Source organism: Thalassophryne amazonica, chromosome 6 (assembly GCF_902500255.1).
Source record: "Thalassophryne amazonica chromosome 6, fThaAma1.1, whole genome shotgun sequence".
NCBI classification, from domain to species: Eukaryota; Metazoa; Chordata; class Actinopteri; order Batrachoidiformes; family Batrachoididae; genus Thalassophryne; species Thalassophryne amazonica.
The window spans coordinates 16,128,402-16,155,340 of NC_047108.1; the positions used below are offsets into that span (position 1 = coordinate 16,128,402).

General features: G+C 42.3%; 1 protein-coding gene across 5 annotated transcripts in view; it reads left to right on the forward strand.

The window, feature by feature from the left end:
* The first annotated feature begins 1,427 nt into the window (after window positions 1-1,427).
* The window catches only part of rgs19 (regulator of G protein signaling 19), a 135,565-nt gene continuing 110,053 nt past the window's right edge, over window positions 1,428-26,939 (forward strand). For 2 of the 5 annotated variants that reach the window (XM_034171795.1, XM_034171797.1), the window contains exon 1: window positions 1,432-1,555. Coding sequence is in view for 1 of the 5 variants with exons in the window: in XM_034171794.1 (XP_034027685.1) it covers window positions 1,499-1,555 (57 nt within the window). In the remaining 4 variants the exon portion in view is untranslated. Of the gene's footprint in view, window positions 1,560-26,939 lie in introns of all 5 variants that reach the window. The other 3 variants (XM_034171796.1, XM_034171794.1, XM_034171798.1) reach the window with 3 other exon arrangements.

The window sequence follows — 26,939 nt, forward strand, 5'->3', positions numbered from 1 at the left end:
CATTCAGATGTTAATAGCACAAATATAACTCCATAGACTCTGAGCTGAGCTCTTCAGCCAGCTGCTGCACGTCAGGATGTAATTTATAAGGAACGCAGGATGTCTCATTTTGGGGGGGGGCTTGGTCAGTTTTAGTTCTATTGTTTGTATTATAACATTTGGAAAAAGGTGTCATTTGATTTAAAAGGGGATTTGCTCCAAAGTTATTAACTGCGTGGCTCTTTGGAGCTGTGCACTTAGTCCCACAAAACAGAGCCTATTATTATCATTATTATTATTAGAATTATTATTATTTCCTTTACCTGATGGACAACTTCAGCTTGAGCACCGGCTGGTGCTCACACCAGTGGACTTGCGCTTTGTTGCTTTAAACTTCAAGCTTCAAGCAGACCCGCTGCAGTCTGCAATCAACGTACAGAAATATCATTTTCTTGATAAACACTCTCAAAAACAACATTCGCTCCGCTGTCCAGAACTGTCCGTCGTGCATTCAATGCAGGCAGCGAGTGATGCAACACGATTCAACCCGTCAACTGAATCAATGCACTGTGAATGAATCGATGCACTCGCATTGCACACGTTTGTATCTAGATATTGATTCATATCGATTAATCTCCACATGCTGAATGTACACAGAGGACACTTGACTTTTAATATTATAGGCGATCGATTTACTGCCCCCTGTTGGAATGGTGTGTGAGTCCTGAATTTAATTATCAACATCCATTGTTCACGGTTGTTAGTTGTTGATATCCCTAATTTATTCAAAAATATTTGTCCTATTAACAATCTGTTTCCGCAGCTTTCATCCTTGACCCAAAATACATAAGAATACCAAATGGCAAATACTCTCCCCAGTTTGTCCATGATCAAAGCCACACACACACACACACACACACACACACACACACACACACACACACACACACACACACAGACGGTTTTTTTGCAACCAATCTGCGCATGCGCCCCATTCCGTTGGGGCAGTGTTCGCGCGCGCTCACTCCCTCCCTCTTTCTCTCCCTCTTTCTCCCTCCCTTCCTCTCTCTTTCCCTTCCTCCCTCACTCTCTCTTTCGCTCCCTCCCTCTCCCTCCCTCCCTCTCTCTCCCTCCCTCCCTTACTCTCTCTTTCGCTCCCTCCCTCCCTCTCTCTCCCTCCCTCCCTTTCTCTCTCTTTCGCTCCCTCCCTCCCTCTCTCTCCCTCCCTCCCTTTCTCTCGCCCTCGCTCCCTCCCTCCCTCTCTCTCCCTCCCTCCCTTTCTCTCTCTTTCGCTCCCTCCCTCCCTCTCTCTCCCTCCCTCCCTTACTCTCTCTTTCGCTCCCTCCCTCCCTCTCTCTCTGGGAAAAACCCTTTTGCAGGAGTGGAGCGGTAGCGTGGGGAGGAGGTGGAGGAGGTGCGGGAGGAGGAGGGTTTCTTCTTCTTCTTCGTGCACGGCGGCGTGGAGGAAAAGACTGAGGAGAAATAAACGGTGGATCCGCCGGAGCGGAGCAGCACGTGGATGTGCCTCCGGACGCGCGGCGGTCACCGGCCTCCGGACCTCATTCATGCCGACATTGTGAGTACGTGCACGGCGACACGAACCACTCTCAGCCCGCCGGGAATCCCGCTTTAGTTTCTCCTTTTTGTCGGCGCTCCAGGCGGCGGAGCTTCTGCCCGCTCCGGCAATGACGTTAAGGTCGCTCTCCTGATTACTCCCTCCCTTCTTTCCTCTCTCGCTCCCTTCCTTCCTCCCTCCCTCACTTCCTTGATTCCTCCTCGACACCGGGTGGTCGGCTGCTGTCTGCCTTCTGAGGGCGAAAAAAAAAGTGGTGGAGGTGTAGAAATCGAGCGCCCCCCCCCCCCCCCCCCCCCACACACACACACACACACACACACACACACACACTGCCTTTATGACGTTGACCAAAGGAGGAAGTTTGATCAAGAAGCGCAACTTTGTTGTTTTTCCCCTTGATAATACACAACAGTGAGTGAATTTGGGGGAAAAATGTTTGATTAAGTTAGATTTATTTGGCAATAAAGGTACATGTACATAAAATACATAAAACGGCCACTGCAGAGGAAAACACAGTACAGAATAAAACTTTCCAATGTGGTCCTTTGGATATACATACACACACACACACACACACACACACACATATATATATATATATATATATATATATATATATATATATATATATATATATCTTTTCAACCACTTATCTAGGATCAGGTCATGGGGGCAACAGCCACAGCAGGGGACCCCAGACTTCCCTTTTCTGTGCCACATTGACCACCTCTGACTGGAGGATCCCGAGGCTTTCCCAGGCCAGTGTGGAGACATAAGTTCTCCACCTAGTCCTGGGTCTTCCCCGTGGTCTCCTCCCAGATGGACATGCCTGGAACACCTCCCTAGGGAGGTGCCCAGGGGGCATCCTTACCAGATGCCTCAGCTGGCTCCTTTCAACGTGAAGGAACAGCGACTGTACTCTGAGCTACCCACGGATGACTGAACTTCTCACTCTGTCTCTAAAGGAGACACGAGCCACCCTCCTGAGGAAGCCCATTTTGGCTGCTTGTACCCGAGATCTAGTTATTTTGGTAATGAGCCAACCCCCATGACTATAGGTGAGAGTAGGAATGAAGACTAACCAGTAGATAGAGAGCTTCACCTTTTGGCTCAGCTTCCTTTTCGTCACAACAGTACAGTAGAGCAAATGCAATACTGCCCCTGCTGCTCCAATTCTCCAGCCAATCTCACGCTCCATTGTCCCCTCACTCATGAACAAGACCCTGAGGTACTTGAACTCCTTCACTTGGGTCAAGACCTCATTCCTACCTGGAGTAGACAATCCATCAGTTTCCTGCTGAGAACCACGGCCTCAGATTTAGAGGTGCTGATCCTCATTCCAGCCACTTCACACTCGGCTTATGCAGTCACCGGCCTCGGAGGATGTTCATTCAGTTGTTTAATTTTGTAGAAAAAAAGCAGATCACAGACATGACACAAAACTAAAGTCATTTCAAATGGCAACTTTCTGGCTTTAAGAAACACTATAAGAAATCAGGAAAAAAAAATTGTGGCAGTCAGTAACGGTTACTTTTTTAGACCAAGCAGAGGAAAAAAATATGGAATCACTCAATTCTGAGGAAAAAATTATGGAATCATGAAAAACAAAAGAACGCTCCAACACGTCACTAGTATTTTGTTGCACCACCTCTGGCTTTTATAACAGCTTGCAGTCTCTGAGGCATGGACTTAATGAGTGACAAACAGTACTCTTCATCAATCTGGCTCCAACTTTCTCTGATTGCTGTTGCCAGATCAGCTTTGCAGGTTGGAGCCTTGTCATGGACCATTTTCTTCAACTTCCACCAAAGATTTTCAATTGGATTAAGATCCGGACTATTTGCAGGCCATGACATTGACCCTATGTGTCTTTTTGCAAGGAATGTTTTCACAGTTTTTGCTCTATGGCAAGATGCATTATCATCTTGAAAAATGATTTCATCATCCCCAAACATTCTTTCAGTTGATGGGATAAGAAAAGTGTCCAAAATATCAACATAAACTTGTGCATTTATTGATGATGTAATGACAGCCATCTCCCCAGTGCCTTTACCTGACATGCAGCCCCATATCATCAATGACTGTGGAAATTTACATGTTCTCTTCAGGCAGTCATCTTTATAAATCTCATTGGAACGGCACCAAACAAAAGTTCCAGCATCATCACCTTGCCCAATGCAGATTCGAGATTCATCACTGAATATGACTTTCATCCAGTCATCCACAGTCCACGATTACTTTTCCTTAGCCCATTGTAACTTTGTTTTTTTTCTGTTTAGGTGTTAATGATGGCTTTCGTTTAGCTTTTATGTATGTAAATCCCATTTCCTTTACGCTGTTTCTTACAGTTCGGTCACAGACGCTGACTCCAGTTTCCTCCCATTCGTTCCTCATTTGTTTTGTTGTGCATTTTCGATTTTTGAGACATATTGCTTTAAGTTTTCTGTCTTGACGCTTTGATGTCTTCCTTGGTCTACCAGTATGTTTGCCTTTAACAACCTTCCCAGGTTGTTTGTATTTGGTCCAGAGTTTAGACACAGCTGACTGAACAACCAACATCTTTTGCAACATTGCATGATGATTTACCCTCTTTTAAGAGTTTGATAATCCTCTCCTTTGTTTCAATTGACATCTCTCGTGTTGGAGCCATGATTCATGTCAGTCCACTTGGTGCAACAGCTCTCCAAGGTGTGATCACTCCTTTTTAGATGCAGACTAACGAGCAGATCTGATTTGATGCAGGTGTTAGTTTTGGGATGAAAATTTACAGGGTGATTCCATAATTTATTCCTCAGAATTGAGTGAGTCCATATTTTTTTCCCTCTGCTTGGTCTAAAAAAGTGACCGTTACTGACTGCCACAATTTTTTTTCCTGATTTCTTATAGTGTTTCTTAAAGCCAGAATGTTGCCATTTGAAATGACTTTAGTTTTGTGTCATGTCTGTGATCTGCTTTTTTTCTACAAAATTAAACAACTGAATGAACATCCTCCGAGGCCGGTGATTCCATAATTATTGCCAGGGCTTTATCACACAGCACAATGCCACAGATGTCGCAAGATTTGAGGGAGCGTGCAATTGGCATGCTGACAGCAGGAATGTCAACCAGAGCTGTTGCTCGTGTATTGAATGTTCATTTCTCTAGCACAAGCTGTCTCCAAAGGCGTTTCAGAGAATTTGGCAGTACATCCAACCAGCCTCACACCCGCAGACCACGTGTAACCACACCAGCCCAGGACCTCCACATCCAGCATGTTCACCTCCAAGATCGTCTGAGACCAGCCACTCGGGACAGCTGCTGAAACAATCGGTTTGCATAACCAAAGAATTTCTGCACAAACTGTCAGAAACCGTCTCAGGGAAGCTCATCTGCATGCTCGTCGTCCTCATCGGGGTCTCGACCTGACTCCAGTTCGTCGTTGTATCCAACTTGAGTGGGCAAATGCTCACATTTGCTGGCATTTGGCACGTTGGAGAGGTGTTCTTTTCACGGATGAATCCCGGTTCACACTGTCCAGGGCAGATGGCAGACAGCGTGTGTGGCGTCGTGTGGGTGAGCGGTTTTCGGATGTCAATGTTGTGGATCGAGTGACCCATGCTGGCGGTGGGGTTATGGTATGGGCAGGCGTCTGTTGTGGACGAAGAACACAGGTGCATTTTATTGATGGCATTTTGAATGCACAGAGATACCGTGATGTTCTTGTGCCATCCAAGAACATCACCTCATGTTGCAGCAGGATAATGCACAGCCCCATGTTGCAAGGATCTGTACACAATTCTTGGAAGCTGAAAATGTCCCAGTTCTTGCATGGCCGGCGTACTCACCGGACATGTCACCCATTGAGCATGTTTGGGATGCTCTGGACCAGCGTATACGACAGCGTGTACCAGTTCCTGCCAATATCCAGCAACTTCGCACAGCCATTGAAGAGGAGTGGACCAACATTCCACAGGCCACAATTGACAACCTGATCAACTCTATGCGAAGGAGATGTGTTGCACTGCATGAGGCAAATGGTGGTCACACCAGATACTGACTGGTATCCCCCCCCAATAAAACAAAACTGCACCTTTCAGAGTGGCCTTTTATTGTGGGCAGTCTAAGGCACACCTGTGCACTAATCATGGTGTCTAATCAGCATCTTGATATGGCACACCTGTGAGGTGGGATGGATTATCTCAGCAAAGGAGAAGTGCTCACTATCACAGATTTAGACTGGTTTCTGAACAATATTTGAGGGAAATGGTGATATTGTGTATGTGGAAAAAGTTTTAGATCTTTGAGTTCATCTCATACAAAATGCGAGCAAAACCAAAAGTGTTGCATTTATATTTTTGTTGAGTGTGTATATATATATATATATATATATATATATATATATATATATATATATATATATATATATATATATATATAAAATACAAAAAGAAAGGGTTAGCAGAATAAGTCTAATGCTGCGTTCACACCGGGCGCGACCAGATGGCACAAATCCACGGGGGCCGCGTGGCGACGGATGCGCCACCATCGCCTGGTGTGTCACTCTGCTTTTGTGCGAAAATTCGCCCTGGTGCGTCATCAAATAGGAGGAGCTTCCATTCCGCTCACCGGCTCCGGTTGTCAGTCAAGTTAACATGATGGACCTTGATCACACGGAGCGAGTTGTTGTGGAAAGCTGACAAACGTCATGAGACGTTCCCAATTCGGGGAGTATCATTATTTGCTGCAGGAGCTGCATCTGGATGATGGCCGCTTTCAGCAGTCCTTCCGCCTCTGCAGGACCCAGTTTGAGGTCCTCCTGTCCCATTCAGGCTCACACATGTAAACAATAAAAAAAAACCTCCCCTGCTTGCTGCGGGGCTGCTCCTCACTCTTCCCCAAAAAACTCTGTCATAATTATGTTTAGAATCCAGTCACCATTTGTTTTATTATACATCAGTGTAGTTAGTAAGTAAAATAATCTTCATGGACGATTCGCTCGCGTGCATGTTAAAAACAAAAAAGAAAAGAAACCCTGCTCCCCCTGCTGTGGGGCTGCTCCTCGCTCTTCCCCAAAAAACTCTGTCATAATTGTGTTTTGGAACCAGTCACCATTTGTTTTATTATACATCTGTGTAGTTAATAAGTAAAATAATCTCCATGGACAATTCGCTCGCACGCGCACATAAAATAAAAAGAGAAAGAAACTCCGCTCCCCCTGCTGTGGGGCTGCTGCTCGCTCTTCCCCAAAAAACTCTGTCATAATTGTGTTTAGAAACCAGTCACCATTTGTTTTATTATACATCTGTGTAGTTAATATGTAAAATAATTTCCATGGACAATTCGCTCGCGCGCGCACGTAAAGTAAAGAGAGAAAGAAACTCCACTCCCGCTGCTGTGGGGCTGCTGCTCGCTCCAAAAACTCTGTCATAATTGTGAAGTAAAGGACAAAAGAGACATAAGTCCTGCTCACAGGCTGCTACCAGATACAGGACATGTTCACATCTTCAGTCAAACTCCAGACATCTCCACGTCACTACATATTCAGTCCCTGATTGGTCATCATGGCGCGACAAGATGAAAAAGTTCAGACTTTTCAACTTGGGGAGGAGGGCAACGCAACGTGACGCGACGCAATATCGTGCCACAAACGCGCCAGTTGCTCAAAATCGCCTCACTCGCGTCGCTTCATTTGCGTCCATCGCGTCGCGCTGCGTGACTTGGTGCCAAAACGTGTCGTTCCATAGGGATTACATGGCAACCTGTCGCTCGCGTCGCGCCCGGTGTGAATGCGGCTTTATAATAATAAATTTATTTAAGTAGTGGACTGAAATATGTGACATAAACAGTCCTTTAACAACTTTCTTAAGAGTCTAGTCTATGACATACTCATCAAAACAGGTAAAAAAAAATACATAAAATTGTTTCAGTCATTGACTAAACTCTGTGGCATAAACAGTTCTTTCGCAACTTTCTTAAGAGTCTAGTCTATGACATACTCGTCAAAACAGGTAAAAAAAAAAAATACATAAAATTGTTTCAGTCATTGACTAAACTTTGTGGCATAAACACTTCTTTCACAACTTTCTTAAGAATCTGTAACATAAAAGTAAATACATGTAAGAAGTTCCAATCGCACATAAAACCGTTCAGTTGTTAACTAAATTCTGTTCCATTAAAACATTTGTAACAACTTTTTTAAAAGACACTAAAGACTCTTAAGAAAGTTGTAAAAGATCTTTTATTTCACAAATTTTAGTTAATGACCAGACTGATTTAAAAATATTAAAATTCTCGAAAACTTTAAAAAATCTTAAAGGACATGTTGTACATTATTTAACATTCCAGTTAACAACAAAACATCAAAGTATTCATGACTGTAAGTCTCTCCGTGCATACGCGGTAATAATGAGTGATCTCTGATGTATTTTATTGCTAATTATCCCTCTCACTGAGCGAGTTAACAGGTGTATTTCCGGAAAACATCTTACTCGACAATTCTCGCCATTTGTCGGCATGTGACATATATTTTAGCATAAGCAGAAACATCCTGATGGCTGACAGACAGAGCACAATGAATACAGTTATATCCAATAACAAAGTTTCTGTGTTTTCATTTGAAAGTGATGGTTTGGATTTACAGAGGAGACGATGCACTTCACCCCGAAACTCATAAATTTTTCAGAGTCTGTCGGATTTTGGAACCTAACGTGTGGTAACACTGTTGTCTGTGTCGCAGGACACTATTTTACTCCCTTTGTCAGTATGGTTGTGGAATGTCTCCACAACGCTGTTTGTGCAGGCTGTCAGACACGCAGATGGATTTCTTACATTGGAAATAGTCAGAAGATGTTATTTTCAGCAGATAATGGAATCGTGAGTGAACTTGAGGAGCTGGCGACGGAGCTGCAGACTTCGTTCATTATTCTCCGGCTGGCAATCACGCACGATCCGTATGTGAGGACCTATAGTGCACCTTGAGAGAGAGTTATGAATTTTAAATTTTCCGTGGGCAAACGGTCCCGGTCTCCCCTACAAACACTCGCGTCTGCAGCTCTTGCTGTGCGGCACGCTGCAGGAGAACTTTTACCACAGCTGCGTAGACTGACTGTTCAGTCAGTCTCTTCTCCCACAGCTGCACAGCGAGTGCTGGTGGAAAAGAGACCGACTGAAACGTCAGTCCATGCCAGAGAACCGTTGTGCGAGGAAAAAAGAAACATGACTCTGTGAATTAAACGGCGGACTTTTCTCTTTTCTTGCCCTCAACAGACAAGAGTCCCAGTCGTCATGATTGACATCTTTAAATAGCTTTGACAGAGGTTGATGAATAAATTGTGGACCTGCTTCTAACCAGCGGGTCCACAGTCAGTGTAGAGAAATGATCATTTTCACACCCACGGAAACAGTGGAACGGCCCAACTGCAGCGTCATTTTTTTCAGAGACACTCTTCCAGCACTGGCAAGAAGTGCGTATGTATATATATATATATATGTGTGTGTGTATTTTTTTAATTTAAAAAAAATCGATCTTTGGACGTTAAAATGAGAATTGATTTAAAATTGGTGAATCGATCTTTTCAACCCAGCACTATTTGACACTGGTCACGGAAGTGCACAAAGTAATCCTGGTGTCTGCGACCAAACGGTACCCCCTAAAAATCGGTCTGCTCTGCCTTCACTGCACATGCGTTATTTTGGAGCGTCAGCAGTGATTCGCCGATTATCACCTCGTTTCTGCTTCAAACTGCACTCTAGTCATCATCTATCTCAGCAACAGATATCTGAAATGATATCTGAACAGATATCTTTTGTACAACAATCATTTCCACATAAATTCAGCATTATTTTATACAATCCCAATTCCAGTGACGTTGGGACGTTGTGTAAAATGTAAATAAAAACAGAATACAATGATTTGTAAATCCTCTTCAACCTATAGTCAGTTGAATACACCACAAAGACAAGATATTTAATGTACAAACTGTCAGACTTTTTTGTTTTTGTACAAATATTTGCTCATTTTGAAATGGATGCCTGCAACACGTTTCAAGAAAGCTGGGACAGGGGCAACAAAAGACTAGGAAAGTTGTTGAATGCTCAAAGAACACCTGTTTGGAACATTCCACAGGTTAATTGGAAACAGGTGAGTGTCATGATTGGGTATAGAAGGAGGATCCCCAAAGGCTCAGCCGTTCACAAGCAAAGATGGGGCGAGGATCACCACTGTGATTCTTTGTATTCTACAACGCCTGGCAATAATTATGGAATCACCGGCCTCGGAGGATGTTCATTCAGTTGTTTAATTTTCTAGAAAAAAGCAGATCACAGACATGACACAAAACTAAAGTCATTTCAAATGGCAACTTTCTAGCTTTAAGAAACACTATAAGAAATCAGGAAAAATAATTGTGGCAGTCAGTAACGGTTACTTTTTTAGACCAAGCAGAGGGAAAAAAATATGGACTCACTCAATTCTGAGGAATAAATTATGGAATCACCCTGTAAATTTTCATCCCCAAAACTAACACCTGCATCAAATCAGATCTGCTCGTTAGTCTGCATCTAAAAAGGAGTGATCACACCTTAGAGAGCTGTTGCACCAAGTGGACTGACATGAATCATGGCTCCAACACGAGAGATGCCAATTGAAACAAAGGAGAGGATTATCAAACTCTTAAAAGAGGGTAAATCATCACGCAATGTTGCAAAAGATGTTGGTTGTTCACAGTCAGCTGTGTCTAAACTCTGGACCAAATACAAAAAAAGAAAATGGTCCATGACAAGGCTCCAACCTGCAAAGCTGATCTGGCAACAGCAATCAGAGAAAGTTGGAGCCAGATTGATGAAGAGTACTGTTTGTCACTCATAGGGATGGGTATCGAGAACCGGTTCCTTTCGGGTATCGTTAAGAAATGATTCGATCCACCGACATCAATAAGCTTTGTGCTTAACGATTCTGTTATCAGTCCTTCAGAGTGGCCGTTGTTTTGACGGGTGTTTGTCAGGAAAATGATCATTTCTCTACATTGATTACAGACCCTGCAGTGGGTCCTTAATCAACTTTTCTGCAGCGCGGCTTTGCTTTGAACCTTGAACCAATCGAAGCACTGGTTTGCAGATTGAAGCAATGCTTCGATCGATTGCTTTGTTTATTCTTTCTTTCTTTCGCTTAATTTTCCCCCGCTAAAACCCCAAAGAGCATACATCTGTGAGTATTATTTACCTTTTCTATGTTAAACCGACCTGTTATGGTCTTCTGAAACAGTTGATTACAGACCCTGCAGCGGGTCCTTAATCAACTTTTCTGCAGCGCGGCTTTGCTTTGAACCTTGAACCAATCGAAGCAGTGGTTTGCAGATTGAAGCAATGCTTTGATCGATTGCTTTGTTTATTCTTTCTTTCTTTCGATTAATTTTCCCCCGCTAAAACCCAAAGAGCATACATCTGTGAGTATTATTTACCTTTTCTATGTTAAACCAAACTGTTATGGTCTTCTGAAACAGTTGATAGATGTATTTTATAACTTAAAAACGGGAGCGATGCTAACGCATTAGCATGTCTATGGCATTTTCAATGTTAAAAGTTAGCATTTAGCAGTTGATTAAAGTTACTAACTGGGACTCCTGTTTCATTGCGAGAAAGAAACGAGAATCGTCCTTCGTTCTGTTCACACAGCTCCAAACACTGCGCGGCTCTCTGACGAGTCAAGTTAGAATGATAGAGTCCAGTCTGAATTAATAACTTCAAAGCGAAACACCGTTTTGTTTATTTTTATTTATGTCCAGAGATCAAGGATACAGTGACTAATTTCATATTTATTTACTTTAAGACTCAATGAAATACATAGAAAACCTGTAAAGCCTACTTTTAGCACAAAATTCATGAGGTATCGATAAGGGAATCGATAAGGAATCGGATCGATAAGCAGAATCGATAATGGCATCGATATCGATAAAATCTTATCAATACCCATCCCTAGTCACTCATTAAGTCCATGCCTCAGAGACTGCAAGCTGTTATAAAAGCCAGAGGTGGTGCAACAAAATACTAGTGATGTGTTGGAGCGTTCTTTTGTTTTTCATGATTCCATAATTTTTTCCTCAGAATTGAGTGATTCCATATTTTTTTCCCTCTGCTTGGTCTAAAAAAGTAACCGTTACTGACTGCCACAATTTTTATCCTGATTTCTTATAGTGTTCTTAAAGCCAGAAAGTTGCCATTTGAAATGACTTTAGTTTTGTGTCATGTCTGTGATCTGCTTTTTTTCTACAAAATTAAACAACTGAATGAACATCCTCCGAGGTCGGTGATTCCATAATTTTTGCCAGGGGTTGTATATGGTATTTACATTTTACATAATGTCCCAACTTCATTGGAATTGGGGTTGTATTTATCTCATCAGTAATTGTGCACCAGGGAAGGATAAATTTCAAACTGTTTTGAAACAAATTTTAGTCTTAAATACTCAAAAAAAAAAAAAACATTACATATTGTGTCACCTACACTCAAGAGGTTTTAATTTGTCATCTGATGGTTAATAATCACATTTCTCCCTTTGATCGCTTTGGGTAAAGAGAGTCAGACTCAGAGAGTCGGACGTGCTGCTGTGGTCCCAAATGACACGTGCGCAGTGAAGACAGGGCGGACCAATTTTTAGGGGGACCATTCGGTCGGCGACACCGGTGTATCGTCGGATGGTCACTAACAGCCAAAATCTAAATTGTTATGATTTTGGTGCGACATGTCCTTTGACATCAGCAGACACTTGTAACAGCTTAATAGCTTTTAGCTGTTTTATGTGTATTTTAGAAAGTTAAAAAAAACAAAACAAAAAGAAAACATATTACTATTTTGACTTTATTTGAGGACCACAGCGGCAATCAGAGTTGGAATTTTTGTGTTATCCTCAGAGTTTTACTTGTAGTGTTGAACGTGTTTCTACATTGTTCTTTTAAGTACGTTTAAATTTCTGATCAATCACATCAAGCTTCAAAACTTTGACGATCATTGTTTTGAAGTGTTTGTAAATTTGCTTTCTGGATGTTAGTGCACCATCTGCTGCCTGAAACGTGAACTGCAGCTACGATAAGGCTGTTGAAATAAAAGTCGAGCTGCCACAAACAACTATTTTGATAGTCAACTAGTCGGATCATACAACCCCAATTCCAGTGAAGTTGGGACGTTGTGTAAAATGTAAATAAAAACAGAATACAATGATTTGCAAATCCTCTTCAACCTATATTCAAGTGAATACACCACAAAGACAAGATATTTAATGTTCAACTGGTAAACGTTATTGTTTTTGTGCAAAAATTACTCATTTTGAAGTGGATGCCTGCAACACATTTTAACAAAGGGATGGAGCAACAAAAGACTGGGAAAGTTGATGCATGCTCAAAGAACACCTGTTTGGAAACAGGTGAGTGTCGTTTTGGGTATAAAGGAGTCCCCCCATCAGCCTTTTGGGGGGACAAGCAAAGATGGGGTGAGGATCACCACTTTGTGAACATCTGCGTGAAAAAAAATAGTCCAGCAGTTTAAGAACAATGTTTCTCAATGTTCAATTGCAAGAAATTTATGGATTCCATCATCTACAGTCCATAATATAATCAGAAGATTCAGAGAATCTGGAGAACTTCCTGCACGTAAGAGGCAAGGCTGAAAACCAACATTGAATGCCCGTGACCTTTGATCCCTCAGGCACTGCATTAAAAACTGACATCACTGTGTAAAGGATCTTACCGTGTGGGCTCAGGATCACTTCAGAAAACCACTGTCAGTTAACATAGTTCGTCGCTACATCTACAAGTTCAAGTTAAAACTCGACCATGCAAAGTGAAGCCCATATATCAACACATACAGAAATGCCGCCACCTTCTCTGGGCCCGGCTCATTTGAAATGGACAGACGCAAAGTGGAAAAGTGGTGCTGTAGTCTGATGAGTCCACATTTCAAATTGTTATTGGAAATCATGGACGTCGTGTCCTATGGACAACCAAGAGGAAAAAGACTATCCAGCTTGTTACCAACCACTAAGTTTCATAGTAAAAGAGTGCAGGTACTAGACTGGCCTGCCTGCATTCCAGACCCGTCGCCCATTGAAAATGTGTGGCACATTATGAAGTGCAAAATATGATAATGGAGACCCCGGAATGGGAAAGAATTCCACCTACAAAGCTTCAACAATTAGTGTCCTCAGTTCACAAACGCTTATTGAGTGTTGTTAGAAGGAAAGGTGATGTAACACAGTGGGTAAACATACAACTGTCCCAGCGTTTTTTGAAACATGTTGCAGGCATCCATTTCAAAATGAGCAATATTTGCACAAAAACAATAAAGTTTATCAGTTTGAACATTAAATATCTTGTCTTTGTGGTGTATTCAATTGAATATAGGTTGAAGAGGATTTGCAAATTATTGTATTCTGTTTTTATTACATTTACACAACTTCCCAACTTCATTGGAACTGGGGTTGTACGTAAATTGCAGCTGATCTCATTTTATCGATATTGATATCATTATCGATTCCGCTAATCAATCCATTTCCTTATCAATTCCCTTATCAGTACCTCCTGTGAACTTTTTGTGTGGTACAAGAGGCTTTACAGGTTTTCTGTGTCAACATTTTATTGAGTCTTAAAGTAAATTAAATATGAAAATTGGTCACTGGATCCTTGATCTCTGGACATAAATAAAATCTTGTAGTTTTTGTCAAAAGCATTTCCTTTCAGACATTAACGCCATGGATGTCTCTCCATGCGTCTGAGCTGAGCTCAGCTGGCTGCTGGAGTCTGCAGCCACACAGTCTTGGGCTGCCGCATGTCAGCCAGGACGTCTCATTTTGGGAGGAAAAAAAAAACATTTTGGTCGATTGCAGTTATTACAATGTTACAATGTTTGGAAAGAGGTGTCATTTGATTTAAATGGTGATTCACTTTGAAGTTATTAATTCCAGGCAGACTCTATCTTTCTAACTTGACTCGGCGGTGCAGCGTTTGGAGCAACGGAACAGAGGACGAGTCTCTTTTCCTTCTCACAAGACAGGAGTTCCAGTTAGTCCCTTTAATCTGCACAAAAGTGACTCACGATTGACATATTTTAATGGCTTTGAGGGGATAAGAAGCGGAGTTGCCACTTCTGAAGAGGAGCGAAGCAAAGAACCAATGAAGCTCAGCTTCATTGGTTCATCGACTAGTAAATTAGTTGTTGACGGTTTCAATAGCCGACGTAGAACTCTCAGTTCCAAAGTCACTAAAACATTCTGTCATGCCGTTCCTACAGCATGTGTTGTTTTTAAGACGCGTCAAAGGCAGAAAGTGCAGGAATTCCTCAAGCTGTGTGCAGCGTTGAGTAACACGACCCTGTGGTTGGTGCAGACTGTGAATGTTGGCCGAAAGAGGGTAATGTCTCTGATCTTTTCGTCCTCTGAAAAAGACCAAGACAGCTGTATGGGTAGCACCACCCATCAGTTCGCCTCATCCACAATAATGGTGTCTTGAAATCAATGTTTGCAACAAACTACAAGAGTTGGCGTGTCTAGCATTGATGAAAAGAATAGCCCTGAACCTAGGCAGACTGTGGCTGTGTCTTCATACCGGGGTCGCATCCTTCTAAGGCTGAGTTATCTGAAGCTGTGGCCTTCCAAAACCTTGGTGGCTGAGCCAACCAACCTGTAATCAGACAGTCTCCTTTGTTTTTTTAGTTTACAGCAATTTGTCTTAGGGGTGGGGGGATTGGGCAGTGACTCTTGGAATTATTTTGGTTGTAGACCTGTTGGATCCTTTGTTTTTAGTGGTCTGGGGCTGCAATTCATCAGCCACATTCCAAGCAGCCCTCACAAATGAGACAGCCTAGTCATGCGCCCAACGGATGCTGCCTTTGAAGGATGCAGCCCCTGAATTGAGACACAGCCTGTGTCATGAACCAGCTCTTCATAGCATCTTGCTAACACATAGAGTGGCATTCGGGACAGCTATCCGTGATGCAACATTATTGTTGGTAATAAAAATTAAAGCTGGCCAAAGGAAAAAAAAGTCACCAATGTGTCAGATAGGATGAGATTAAACTCTCCTTTAAATGTTCTTTGGTGTTGAAGCTTCATTACTTGAAGTATCTGCGTCATCTTCTAGCAGCTCCATTAGCAGCTCGTCATTATCCTGACATCTACTGGTCAAATACTTTATGGCACGTTACTATTCAAACCTCATTTTTATTTTCAGTTTTCCAACAAGTAACATTATTCTCATTATGACTAGATATATAGAAAAACTTCAGCTCAACTAAAGCCCGTTTACACATAGACGGTAAGAGCTCCCGGAAGTGTCCCGGAAGAGTTTTTGGCCGTCTTAAGGATCAAACGCCATCGTTAACGCTGGCACTAGGGGGCGTGGCTTAGTTCCGGCTTTACCGGGAATCGTTGAAAAAATTATTCAACATGTCGAATAATTCCGAGAGCCCTCCCGGAGAATTCGGGTGACGACGGAGACAACGCGAATAATGGTGTTTGATAATTTTTAATCGCCGTTTCATCCTGCCCCTTCCTGTAGTGCTGCAGTTTACACCGCCATAATTGGTGGCCGGTGTTGTATCCCTAACCAACGGCGTGTAAAACGGCGATAGAGCCCACATCGGCGTCTTCAACGGCGTTTTAACTGGCGACAGAGGCAGACAATACGGCGGCGCTAGCGGACAGTACGCTGTTCTAAACGCCACCTAACCGGTGTTCAAAATGGCTGATAGGTGGCGGTCAGTATAAAAACGCTAGCGTGCTGCATACAGGCCTCTCACTCGCGGCCAGCTCCAGATATTTTTGCAGAGAAGCTCCAGTATGCCTCCTAAAGAAAATTGGCAGCGACAAGGACTTAAGGCAGAAGAAGGAAACCAAGAGGTCTGGTTCAGAAGCAGAGGGGAGGCCTGTGGTGGAGACCGAGCAACAGGTTGAGGAGGGGGAAAGGAAGGAGAAGAAAAGGCTGAGGATGATCTCCCTCCCCCTGCAGTGACAGAGGCATGTATTCCTGCTGCTTCAGCCTATTATAGTCTATGCAAAAGATCCTGGAGTAACGCAGGATTTGCCTGGATAAAAACCTGGGTATTAACCAGCGGTACACAGGGCATTATCGGCGGCAGCAGAACACCGCCGTTCTCACGCGCGTCTTAACCTGCGATTGTAAAGGATAGAACTGGGTATTAACCCCCGTTGCCTAACGTGTGCCGGATGCTACGGTGGTCAAAACGGCGCTTTATTCGGCGGATTTAGCGGTGTTTTATCTGCGTATTTGCGGATAGTACGGCGGTCCAAAACGCCGTCGAAATGCTCCGCCCTTTCCACCGGCGAAAACAGCCGGAAACTACCGCGAACTTCGGTCTACGTACTACCCGCCGACAAAACCGTCTATGTGTAAACGGGTTTAACTGTAAATTTTTCTTTTATTTTATTTAGATTTTTTTAACTTCACATATACATTTTATAATGTTCCAATTTTTCTTAGTTGTTTAAAAATAAATTAGAGTTTGTTCAGTGAAAAGGATCACTGTGCTGTGAAACCGTTGATGTTTTTGCAGCAGGTTGGCAGCCAGCCACGCCCCCTGTCCGTTCAGCGCACAGACCAAAGTGGTCACTCTGTGATCAGACGAGAGGCGACTTGCATGCGGGGGGGCACACCACACGCACACGTGTGTTGTGGGGGAGCTGACACTCTGGCATGCCACATGTGTACTTGGCAACTTCACAGTCATGGGGCACTTAGTCAAATTTTCAGCGCCAACTCGACAGTGATCTTCTGCTGACTGTTTTGTGCTAACAGCAAGAATGGCCACACATTTCTAAGTACCAAGCGAAGCGGTGTTAACTGTTTCGTGTATCAGCTGGAATTTGGCCAGCACCTGCCATGAGAGGGTTCGATGGGCTCTCACAGCGCACACTCTGTCTTTCAGCCGCTGGTGTGCGCAAATAGTTGTAGCGACAGGTGTACGAGGCGTTAGAGGCAGCTCAGATTTAACACGTATTGCATAGGATTCCTGCTTCATGTGCAGAATCGGCCACATTTATACTATGTGTGAAGGGGCCCTTAGCTCCTTACACTAGTTATACACATGCTCCTGTCTTCTCCATTTTTTGTTGACGCATTATAGCACCACATAAGGCCTGGCATCTGTACTACAGGATTTTCAGTGGATTTGTGTGGATGGAGATACTTATGCTAACAACACATATTGTAAAATATATCGCTGTGGGCAAAAAAAAAACAACAAAAAAACAACTCACTGTTATTCTCTACTGACAAAAGTTTGGCAATATCACATGAAGAACAGATTTAACTCTCACCTCAGTGGGCCATTATAGGGTGGTTACTACCCCTCAGGGTGGCAAAAAGTTTGATATGGCATTTTGGTCACTAATAAATATGATAGAGTGTCAACTGTAGCCAGGTCAAGGGTCATTGAGGGATTACAGAAGGGTCTAAATTAAAAATGTTTCAATCATACTGAAAGGAAGTGTACCACATTTGTCTGATCATAAAGATTCCAAAAAGCTGTAGTTTGGACTATCAACTATTAATTTCCCTCAATCAGAAAGGGATCAGTAAAGTTCTATCTAATCTAATCTATCTATGATTAAATGTTATGGAGTTGAATGTGTGGTCTCCAAAGTAAAGGTCAAACAGGGTCGACGTCCATTGCATTCTATGACATGTGACACATGTTACCCCCGTAACGTGATACTGAGACATGACACTGGTGCAAACTAGTCCTTTTAAAACTCTATTAAGTCCACCAATAATTTGCACCACTTTTTTTTTTACCAAAATTGGAGGACCTTTAATTTTTTGACCTGTGTGCAAACTGAAATTGACCTTTGTCACCATTTTTGCTGTTTTTAATCCATAACTCCAGAGCACTCAGTCACAAATAGTCCAAACTATAGCATTTTGAAATCTTCATGATCAGACAAATAATGTGGCATAGTTTACAACATGACTGGAACATTTTTAAATTTTGATGCCTGTGTCATCCTTTATTGACCCCTACCTGGCCGTAGGTGCCACCCTGGATGGCTACCATGCATTTGTGTAGGTCATGGTACATTGAGGCTGGATTGTAAGTGTCGTTTAGTCCCCTTTAGTGGTACTGATTCAGTCAAATTGTCTCCTGGACCATGGACTCTTACGGGCGGTATGGTTTGCCGCTCTCAGTGGTTGTGACACGCCCAGTTTCAAGGGTCTAGCTCAAGACCTGAGTCTGAACATAGCTCCAGAGCTTCAACAAAATCTAAACATTCTTCCTCGTGTACTGACTGTTTCATTCCCGATGCCTTAAGAAATAAGTAAATACATTGTTTGTATGTAATTAGTTTGTGATAAATGTTGTTTGTGTGCCATTAACGTGTCTATGAGTCTGCTGAGGGGCCGTCAGTGTTTTGTGAGTCTGTTGTGACCTTGGTGTTCTTGATGGTGTGTTTATGTATAAACTGACACCTGTGGAGTTTATATCGTCCACTCCTACAACGGCTCTGTCTTAGTTCACTGTGTGGTGAGACCGTCTGCATACAGGCAGCAATCACAGGACTCCATTTGTCAGTCGAACACGCAAACACATTTTTAATTCTTGGTTTTAATGGTGTGTAGTGACTATCTGAACCCAGACAGGTGACAGGGCACTGTCTGCCAGGCTTCTGCTGCAGCTCTCTTCACTTCTTCTGGGTCTTCTTGGTGTTCTGCCCTCAGTAAATTAAAGGTTGCACAGATTGTCCACTCCACCACCACAGCTTCTTTAGTTGCCTACACAGAATTCTTCTGGTTGTGCATCTGCACTGTGAGCAGATATGAATATGAGCAGATAATTATCAGATAAGAGCAGATAATTATCACCCCAAACATGTAACAGTTCATCAGAGTGCCCAATGTAATGGGCTGGAGCTAAGTTGAAATGTTTTTTGAATGGACTCTGCCATCTGGGAGGTTAGAATCTGTCTCCATGTTTCGTAAAACTTCCTTCTTGGTGTCATAATTAAACCAAAGTGGGTAATTCTTCGGTAACGGAATTTCAATCAGAGCAAATTACATTTTGCTCTGATTATAATTCTGTTACCACAGAATTGCACCAGTGGCACTGGTCCATCCATCCATCCATACATCTTCAACCGCTTATCTAGCTTCGGGTCACGGGGGGAACAGATCCAGCAGGGAACCCCAAACTTCCCTTTCCCGGGCCACATTGACCACCTCTGACTGCGGGATCCCGAGGCGTTCCCAGGCCAGTGTGGAGATATAATTTCTCCACCTAGTCCAGGGTCTTCCTCGGGGTCTTCTCCCAGATGGACGTGCCTGGAACACCTCCCCAGGGAGGCGCCCAGGGGGCATCCCGACCAGATACCCAAACCACCTCAACTGGCTCCTTTCAACATGAAGGAGCAGCGGCTCTACTCCGAACTCCCCGCGGATGACCAAACTTCTCACCCTATCGCTAAGGGAGACACCAGCCACTCCCCTGAGGAAGCCCATTTTGGCCGCTTGTACCGACAATCTAGTTCTTTTGGTCATGACCCAACCCTCATGACTATAGGTGAGAGTAGGAACGAAGATAGTCCAGTAGATCGAGAGCTTCGCTCAGCTCCCTTTTCATCACAACAGTACGGTAGAGTAAATGCAACACCGCCCCTGCTGCACCGATTCTCCGGCCAATCTCACTCTGCATTGTCCTGTCACTCGTGACCCCATGGGACTTGAACTCCTTCACTTGGAGTAAGATCTTATTCACTACCTGGAGTAGGCAATTCATCGGATTCCTGCTGAGAACCATGGCCTCAGAGTTAGAGGTGTTGATCCTCATCCCAGCCGCTTCACACTTGGCTGCAAACCAATCCAGTGAGTGTTGGAGGTCAGAGGCTGATGAAGCCAACAGGACCACATCATCTGCAAAAAGCAGTGATGAGACCCTGAGCAAACCAAACTGAAGACCCTCCTCCTCCAACTATGCCTGGATATCCTGTCCATGAATGTCACCCACCATTGGTGACAAGGCGCAGCCCTGGTGGAGGGCAAGCCCCACCGGAAACGAGTCTGACTTATTGGTCCATCCAGTCCAGGTTAAAATAGCAGATTTGTCCCACTTCCTACTGTTTTTTCAGGTTACTCTTCTTGAGTTTTTTAGTCTTTTTTCTTATTCCCCCTGAGTTTTGTGTTGGATCTGGGGACTGTAAAAACTTGGTTGTTGGTTGAAATCCAGTCACAAAACATGAATTGAGTGTGAATCCTCATTGGATGTTTTGCCCATGAGAGATTATAATTTTTGTTGTGGTACAATTTACATTTTCTTTTGATGTGTAGTGCATTTACTTTGATCTTTCTTATATCTGATTTCATTCAAATTACTCATCCCATTGGACAGTCACACTAGTAACTTCACTTTTCCAATTGTCCAAACCATTGTACAAGTGTCATTACTCAGACTTTTGACACTACAAGAGCTCTTGGTGAAATTCTGTTGTATGTGCATTAATTCTGTTGTACCTACATTAACGTTAAATGTCCACCACGTGGAGCTATTCCATTTCAAGAATATTGGGAGACAACTACGACCGTTCTCTTTCTGACAGTAGTAAAGTCACACTGCATCCACCATATTTCACAGATGTGCTGTGCTTTGGATAATGAGTAGCTCCTTATTTTCTCTGTGATACGAACTGTTTCCAATGCAGGAACCCAACCTTTGGTCCAGGTCTTACTATGTTTACAGGAAGTTCCTCTGTTGTCTGTGGCCAGTGACTGCGATGAAGACACACCAACATTAAAAAGTTTACTTTCTCGCTATCATTGGCGTCCAGTGTTGGTGTGTAATTCAGAAGGCAAAAGCAGAAATAATTTATGCTTTTTTTTAAAAAATCCTTCACACTAAATTCCTAAGTAATACAAACTCTTAAAATATCTCTGTTGAATTAATCATTGACCTGACTTCAGACTTCTCAACAGCAAGGTTCATCAAACAAAAAAGCAGCGCGCCTTTTGTGTTTACAGTGCATGAACATCTGTGGCACAGTGTTCCATTAGTTTGTGGGCAAAGTCCTTAATCCCCTAGTTGCTCCTGGTGTGTAGTGAGTACATTGTATGGCAGCACCATGACATTGGGGTGAATGTGAGGCATTATTGTAAAGCCCTTTGAGCATCTGATGCAGATGGAAAAGTGCTATATAAATTGCAGTCCATTTATCTAGGTGCACTGGCGTACATTTTCTCACTCTTCAAGGTTTCGATTCCTCACTGGACTTCGTCTGTTTACTGTACATCCTTGTTGGTCCAACTGTTGCTCGTTGCTCATGTTCACAGATAGCACTTGTTGTGTTTTTCTGCCTTCTGTGTATGAATTTGACCAATCAGTGCATGTTCTGCAAAAGGGACTTGTCTCACTCTGCTGGATCCCCTAAAATGGTTCGCAGGTTCCTTCGTTGGAAACAGGTCCGTTGAGTCTTTATGGCAAATTTTTTGGGGGGTGGGGGGATAAACTCATCTGGCATTCTATTTATGAGCTTTAAGTTTTTAAATCTTGTGTCAAACCTGGTCTAGGTATGCCAGATCCTGGAACGTGTTCTTGATTTGGCCCGCCGTATTGAATAGGGTTTTTTTTTTTAAGCTGGGGGAATGTTTGTTTATTTGTTTTGGTTTCCTTTGATCTTCTCACACTGGCCGTTGTGTTCTGTACCTGGTGTTTTTGTCATGTCTCAGATGGTTTTGGGTTTTTAGCCTAAAGAGTCTCTCACTCTGGCAACTCTTTAGATTTCATATTGACAGTTAACACCAACAGGTTTCAAGGTAAACAGATGAAATCACCTCCAGAATGTTTACTTGGTTAGTGAGGAAGTAACACGCCCATTGAACTGTGTAACAACAAACCAGCCCCAAGGACGTTTAGGTATGGCACCATAGCACTTTTTTCATGTCCGATATGATATCTTATTCAGTCCAGCTTTATTTATAGAGCACTTTTTTAAAAACAGCAGGGTTTTCAAAGTGCTAAGCAGAACAGTAAAACACCAGTAAATACAAACAAAAGACATGACAGGAGAAACAACTGCACACTGATACCGGTACCTTCATTATCTACTGGTACTAATGGGAAACCTTTTTCCTTGTCTTAAAACAACTAACCTGTTAATAAACATATTTGTCTGTATGTACTTTGTAGGGATGGGTATCGAGAACTGGTTCCTTTCAGGTATCGTTAAGAAATGATTCAATCCACCGACATCAATAAGCTTTGTGCTTAACGATTCTGTTATCAGTCCTTCCGAGTGGCCGTTGTTTTGGCGGGTGTTTGTCAGGAAAATGATCATTTCTCTACATTGATTACAGACCCTGCAGCGGGTCCTTAATCAACTTTTCTGCAGTGCGGCTTTGCTTTGAACCTTGAACCAATCGAAGCGTGGTTCGCAGATTGGAGGAGTCCTTCGGTCGATTGCTTTGTTTATTTCTTTCTTTCGCTTAATTTTCCCCCACTAAAACCCTAAAGAGCATACATCTGTGAGTATTATTTACCTTTTCTATGTTAAACCGACCTGTTATGGTCTTCTGAAACAGTTGATAGATGTATTTTATAACTTAAAAACAGGAGTGATGCTAACGCGTTAGCATGTCTATGGCATTTTCAATGTTAAAAGTTAGCATTTAGCAATTGCAGCCGTCATCACGTTCGGGTACATTTGTTTTCAAATTGTAATATTCCTTAAATTTATTTTTGCTTATATATTAATAATCTAATGATTATTATATACAATTTTAGAGAAAGAGACAAAAAGAACGTGAATAGAAACACAACAGAATATATATAATAGCAACTAACATAAATAAATAAATACATACAGAAATATATGTTTCCTGTGAACACCTAGTGTCTCTTACACCTCCATTTCATCCCTGTTTTATTTAAGTTTAATGACAGTTTGTTTCGGTCAAACCATATTTTCAATGTGTTAATTTCTTCAGTGATTTCCTCCAGAACTATCTGCCAAACTAGAAAACTGCTGCATCCTAGTAAGAGCAGAATACTACTGGAATGAATTTGAATAAGGAAAGTTGTATTTTTTTTTCTCACCTAAATGGATGCTGCACTCACTCCAGTTTATTGTCTGGAATAGTCCCAGATTGCATTTCAGAGGTTGTAGAATTCAAACATTTTCGTGCAGGTGGTGTTGGGGGGTAATTTTGGGTTTCAGCTTTTTTTGTTTTTCACCACTTTCATCCCTGAATATGAGTTGTGATTCACTTTTGTGCGGATTAAAGTTACTAACTGGGACTCCTGTCTTGTTGCGAGAAAGAAACGAGAATCATCCTCCGTTCTGTTCACACAGCTCCAAACGTTGTGACAAGTCAAGATAGAATGATAGAATTCAGTCTGAATTAATAACTTCAAAGCGAAACACAGTTTTGTTTATTTTTATTTATGTCCAGAGATCAAGGATACAGTGACTAATTTCATATTTATTTACTTTAACACTCAAGGAAATACATAGAAAACCTGTAAAGCCTACTTTTAGTACAAAATTCATGAGGTATCGATAAGGGAATCGATAAGGAATCGGATCGATAAGCAGAATCGATAATGGCATCGATATCGATAAAACCTTATCAATACCCATCCCTAGCACTTTGCTAACCTAGCAATCGAACAAAACATCAACTCAAATGGTGGGACAAATACTCTGCCCCCCCCATCAACCCCAAAGGAAAATATACAAAGCCCACAACATGACTTGGCTTTATAATAGAAGCCTTTGATGACAAAACCTTTTTTTTTAATCTCCAATATCTGATCAAGTCATTTTTGTCAATACTGGACCAACGCCGATCCAAAATATCGCATCAGTGTCCCCCTAATTACTTTGAGTCCCTGATCCAGAATGAACTATAATTCCCAAACTGTTTATTATTCCTTCTCAGATTTACATTTGGTGTGTCTAAGCACATCCTGGTCCTGTTATCCACGTAAATCCTTGTAGGGCTGCAACTATTGATTATTTTAGTAATCAGGTATGCTATTAATTATTCTGGCAATTAATCGAGTCATGAGATTAAAAAGTACTTTTGCATCTTTAAACAACATCAATAGTCCAGAGTTCTCCCTAAGGCCCCTTCACACATACTGCGAATATGTACCACTCAGGGCAACTCCCGTCGGAACAGCTCGTATGAGCGCACCCAACGGGCAGGCGTGCACGATGCCGATGCGATGGATCGTGCACACGGGAACACAGTGCCAGCAGCTGCGCCATGTGTAACCACATGTTGCAACGGTTTCGTGCACGTGGGAACACAGTGCGAGCTTCTTCACCCCTCTCAAAGCCATTAAAATTTGTCAATCGTGAGTCATTTTTGTGTGGATTAAAGTCACTAACTGGGACTCTTGTTGCAGTCAAGAAACGAAAATCGTCCTCCGTTCCATTGGTTCCAATGACACAGCTCCAAACGCTGCATGGCTCTCTGCCGAGACAGAGTCCGGTCAGTATTAATAACTTCAAAACGAAATGCCGCTTTAAATAAAATGAAACCTCTTTCCAAACGCTGTAATACAGACAATAAAATGAGACGTCCTACATTCTTTATGAATTACATCCTGACGTTCAGCACAGCCAGCTGCAAGAGTTCATCTCAGATGTATGGAAAGACATTAGACAATAATGTCGGAAAAGAAATGCTTTTGACAAAAACTACAGATTTTGTTTATTTCTATTTATGTCCAGAGATCAAGGATCCACCATGTAGAGTTTATTTATGCCCAGAGTTTCAGGATCCAGTGACCAATTTCATATTTATTTACTTTAAGACTCAATAAAATGTTGTTGACATAGAAAACCTGTAAAGCCTACTTTTAGTGCACATAAAATTCACAAGAGGTATCAGTAAGGGAATCGATAAGGAATCAGATCGATAAGTGGAATTGATAATGGTATCGATATCGATAAAATCTTATCAATACCCATCCCTACTTACATTTGGGTACTCATCGATACCGAGTACCGATATGAATACTTAATAATACCATTACAATTTTATGAAAATGCAGTAAGGTATGTCTTCTATAATGCATTCCAGTTCTAAGCTAGAACTCTACTAGTGTTTACTAAGGTATATCTAAATATGTAAAAAAAAAAGAAGAGTAGAATAAGAAGAGTAAAATAAAGAATAGTAGAACCACTTAGGTGCCTGGTCTTGAGAACCAGGGATGGTAGGTTGAAAAGCTTTTTTATCCCATGAGAACTCTCTCTACCCACCCAAGTGGCTCAAGAAAATGGACATATAATAATCATATATCATAAGAAAATAGACATGTATATAAGTGATATTTACATAATAAGGGTAATAAACAACATATACAAGAAATATAGTTATTACTACATAATATTATAGGAGTTAGCTTCTAAAACCTAAATATTAATACAGGAGAAGATTGTAGTACAGTGGTCCCTCATTTATCGCGGGAGTTACGTTCTAAAAATAACCCGCAATAGGCGAAATCCGTGAAGTAGTCAGTGTTATTTTTTACAATTATTATGGATGTTTTAAGGCTGTAAAACCCCTCATTACACACTTTATACACTTTTCTCAAACAGGCATTAACATTTTCTCACTTTTCTCTTCTGTGTAAACACTCTCTTTTTTTCTTCTGGGCGAGAAGATTATAAACAAACACATGCAGAACACAATGCACGTGTTCTCCCTTCGCTCACTGCCTCTAGGGGTACGGATGCGGCACCCGCAAAAAATCCAAGTCATGGCCATGGAGCTCTGCGGCTGCGGTATACCGAGACCCTGTGGCGCTGTGGATTTTTCCGCAAGAAATCTATCCTTGCGGGCTGCTAGAGCGCTCCGCATCAAAACAGCGAGCGTAGTCTCTGGACCTGTTGCCAGAGTTGGTGCAGCTCCGCACAGCAGAGAGGGGCGGTGTGAGTGGCTCACTGTGGTGTTTACTGAGCCTGCAGACTCAGTAAGTGCATCGGAGGCAGTGAGAGCAATCGCAGTGATGCAGACCGGTGCCACGACCGGCCCACCTGATAAGGACGCAGAACACAATGTGCTGTTAAAAAAAAGAAGCATGCAGAATTGCACAAAAAAAAAATCCGTAAAACTGCGAGGCTGTGAAAGGTGAACCGTGTTATAGCGAGGGACCACTGCATACGTATACCTAGTCTGTAGACTAGTAGTAAAATTAAATTATAGCTTGTAGGCTAAGCTATAAATATGGTTATTTTATCATAGAAACAGAAGCTATGATGTATAATGTTTTAGTTATCTATCTAAAGTAAATCCTGCTAGCTTACTATAGGAAGACAAAAATACATATATGCTATCTAAGGGAAACCCCAAACTAGGTACTATATGTTGATATCTATTAAAGAACCCATAAACTGAAGAATCATTAA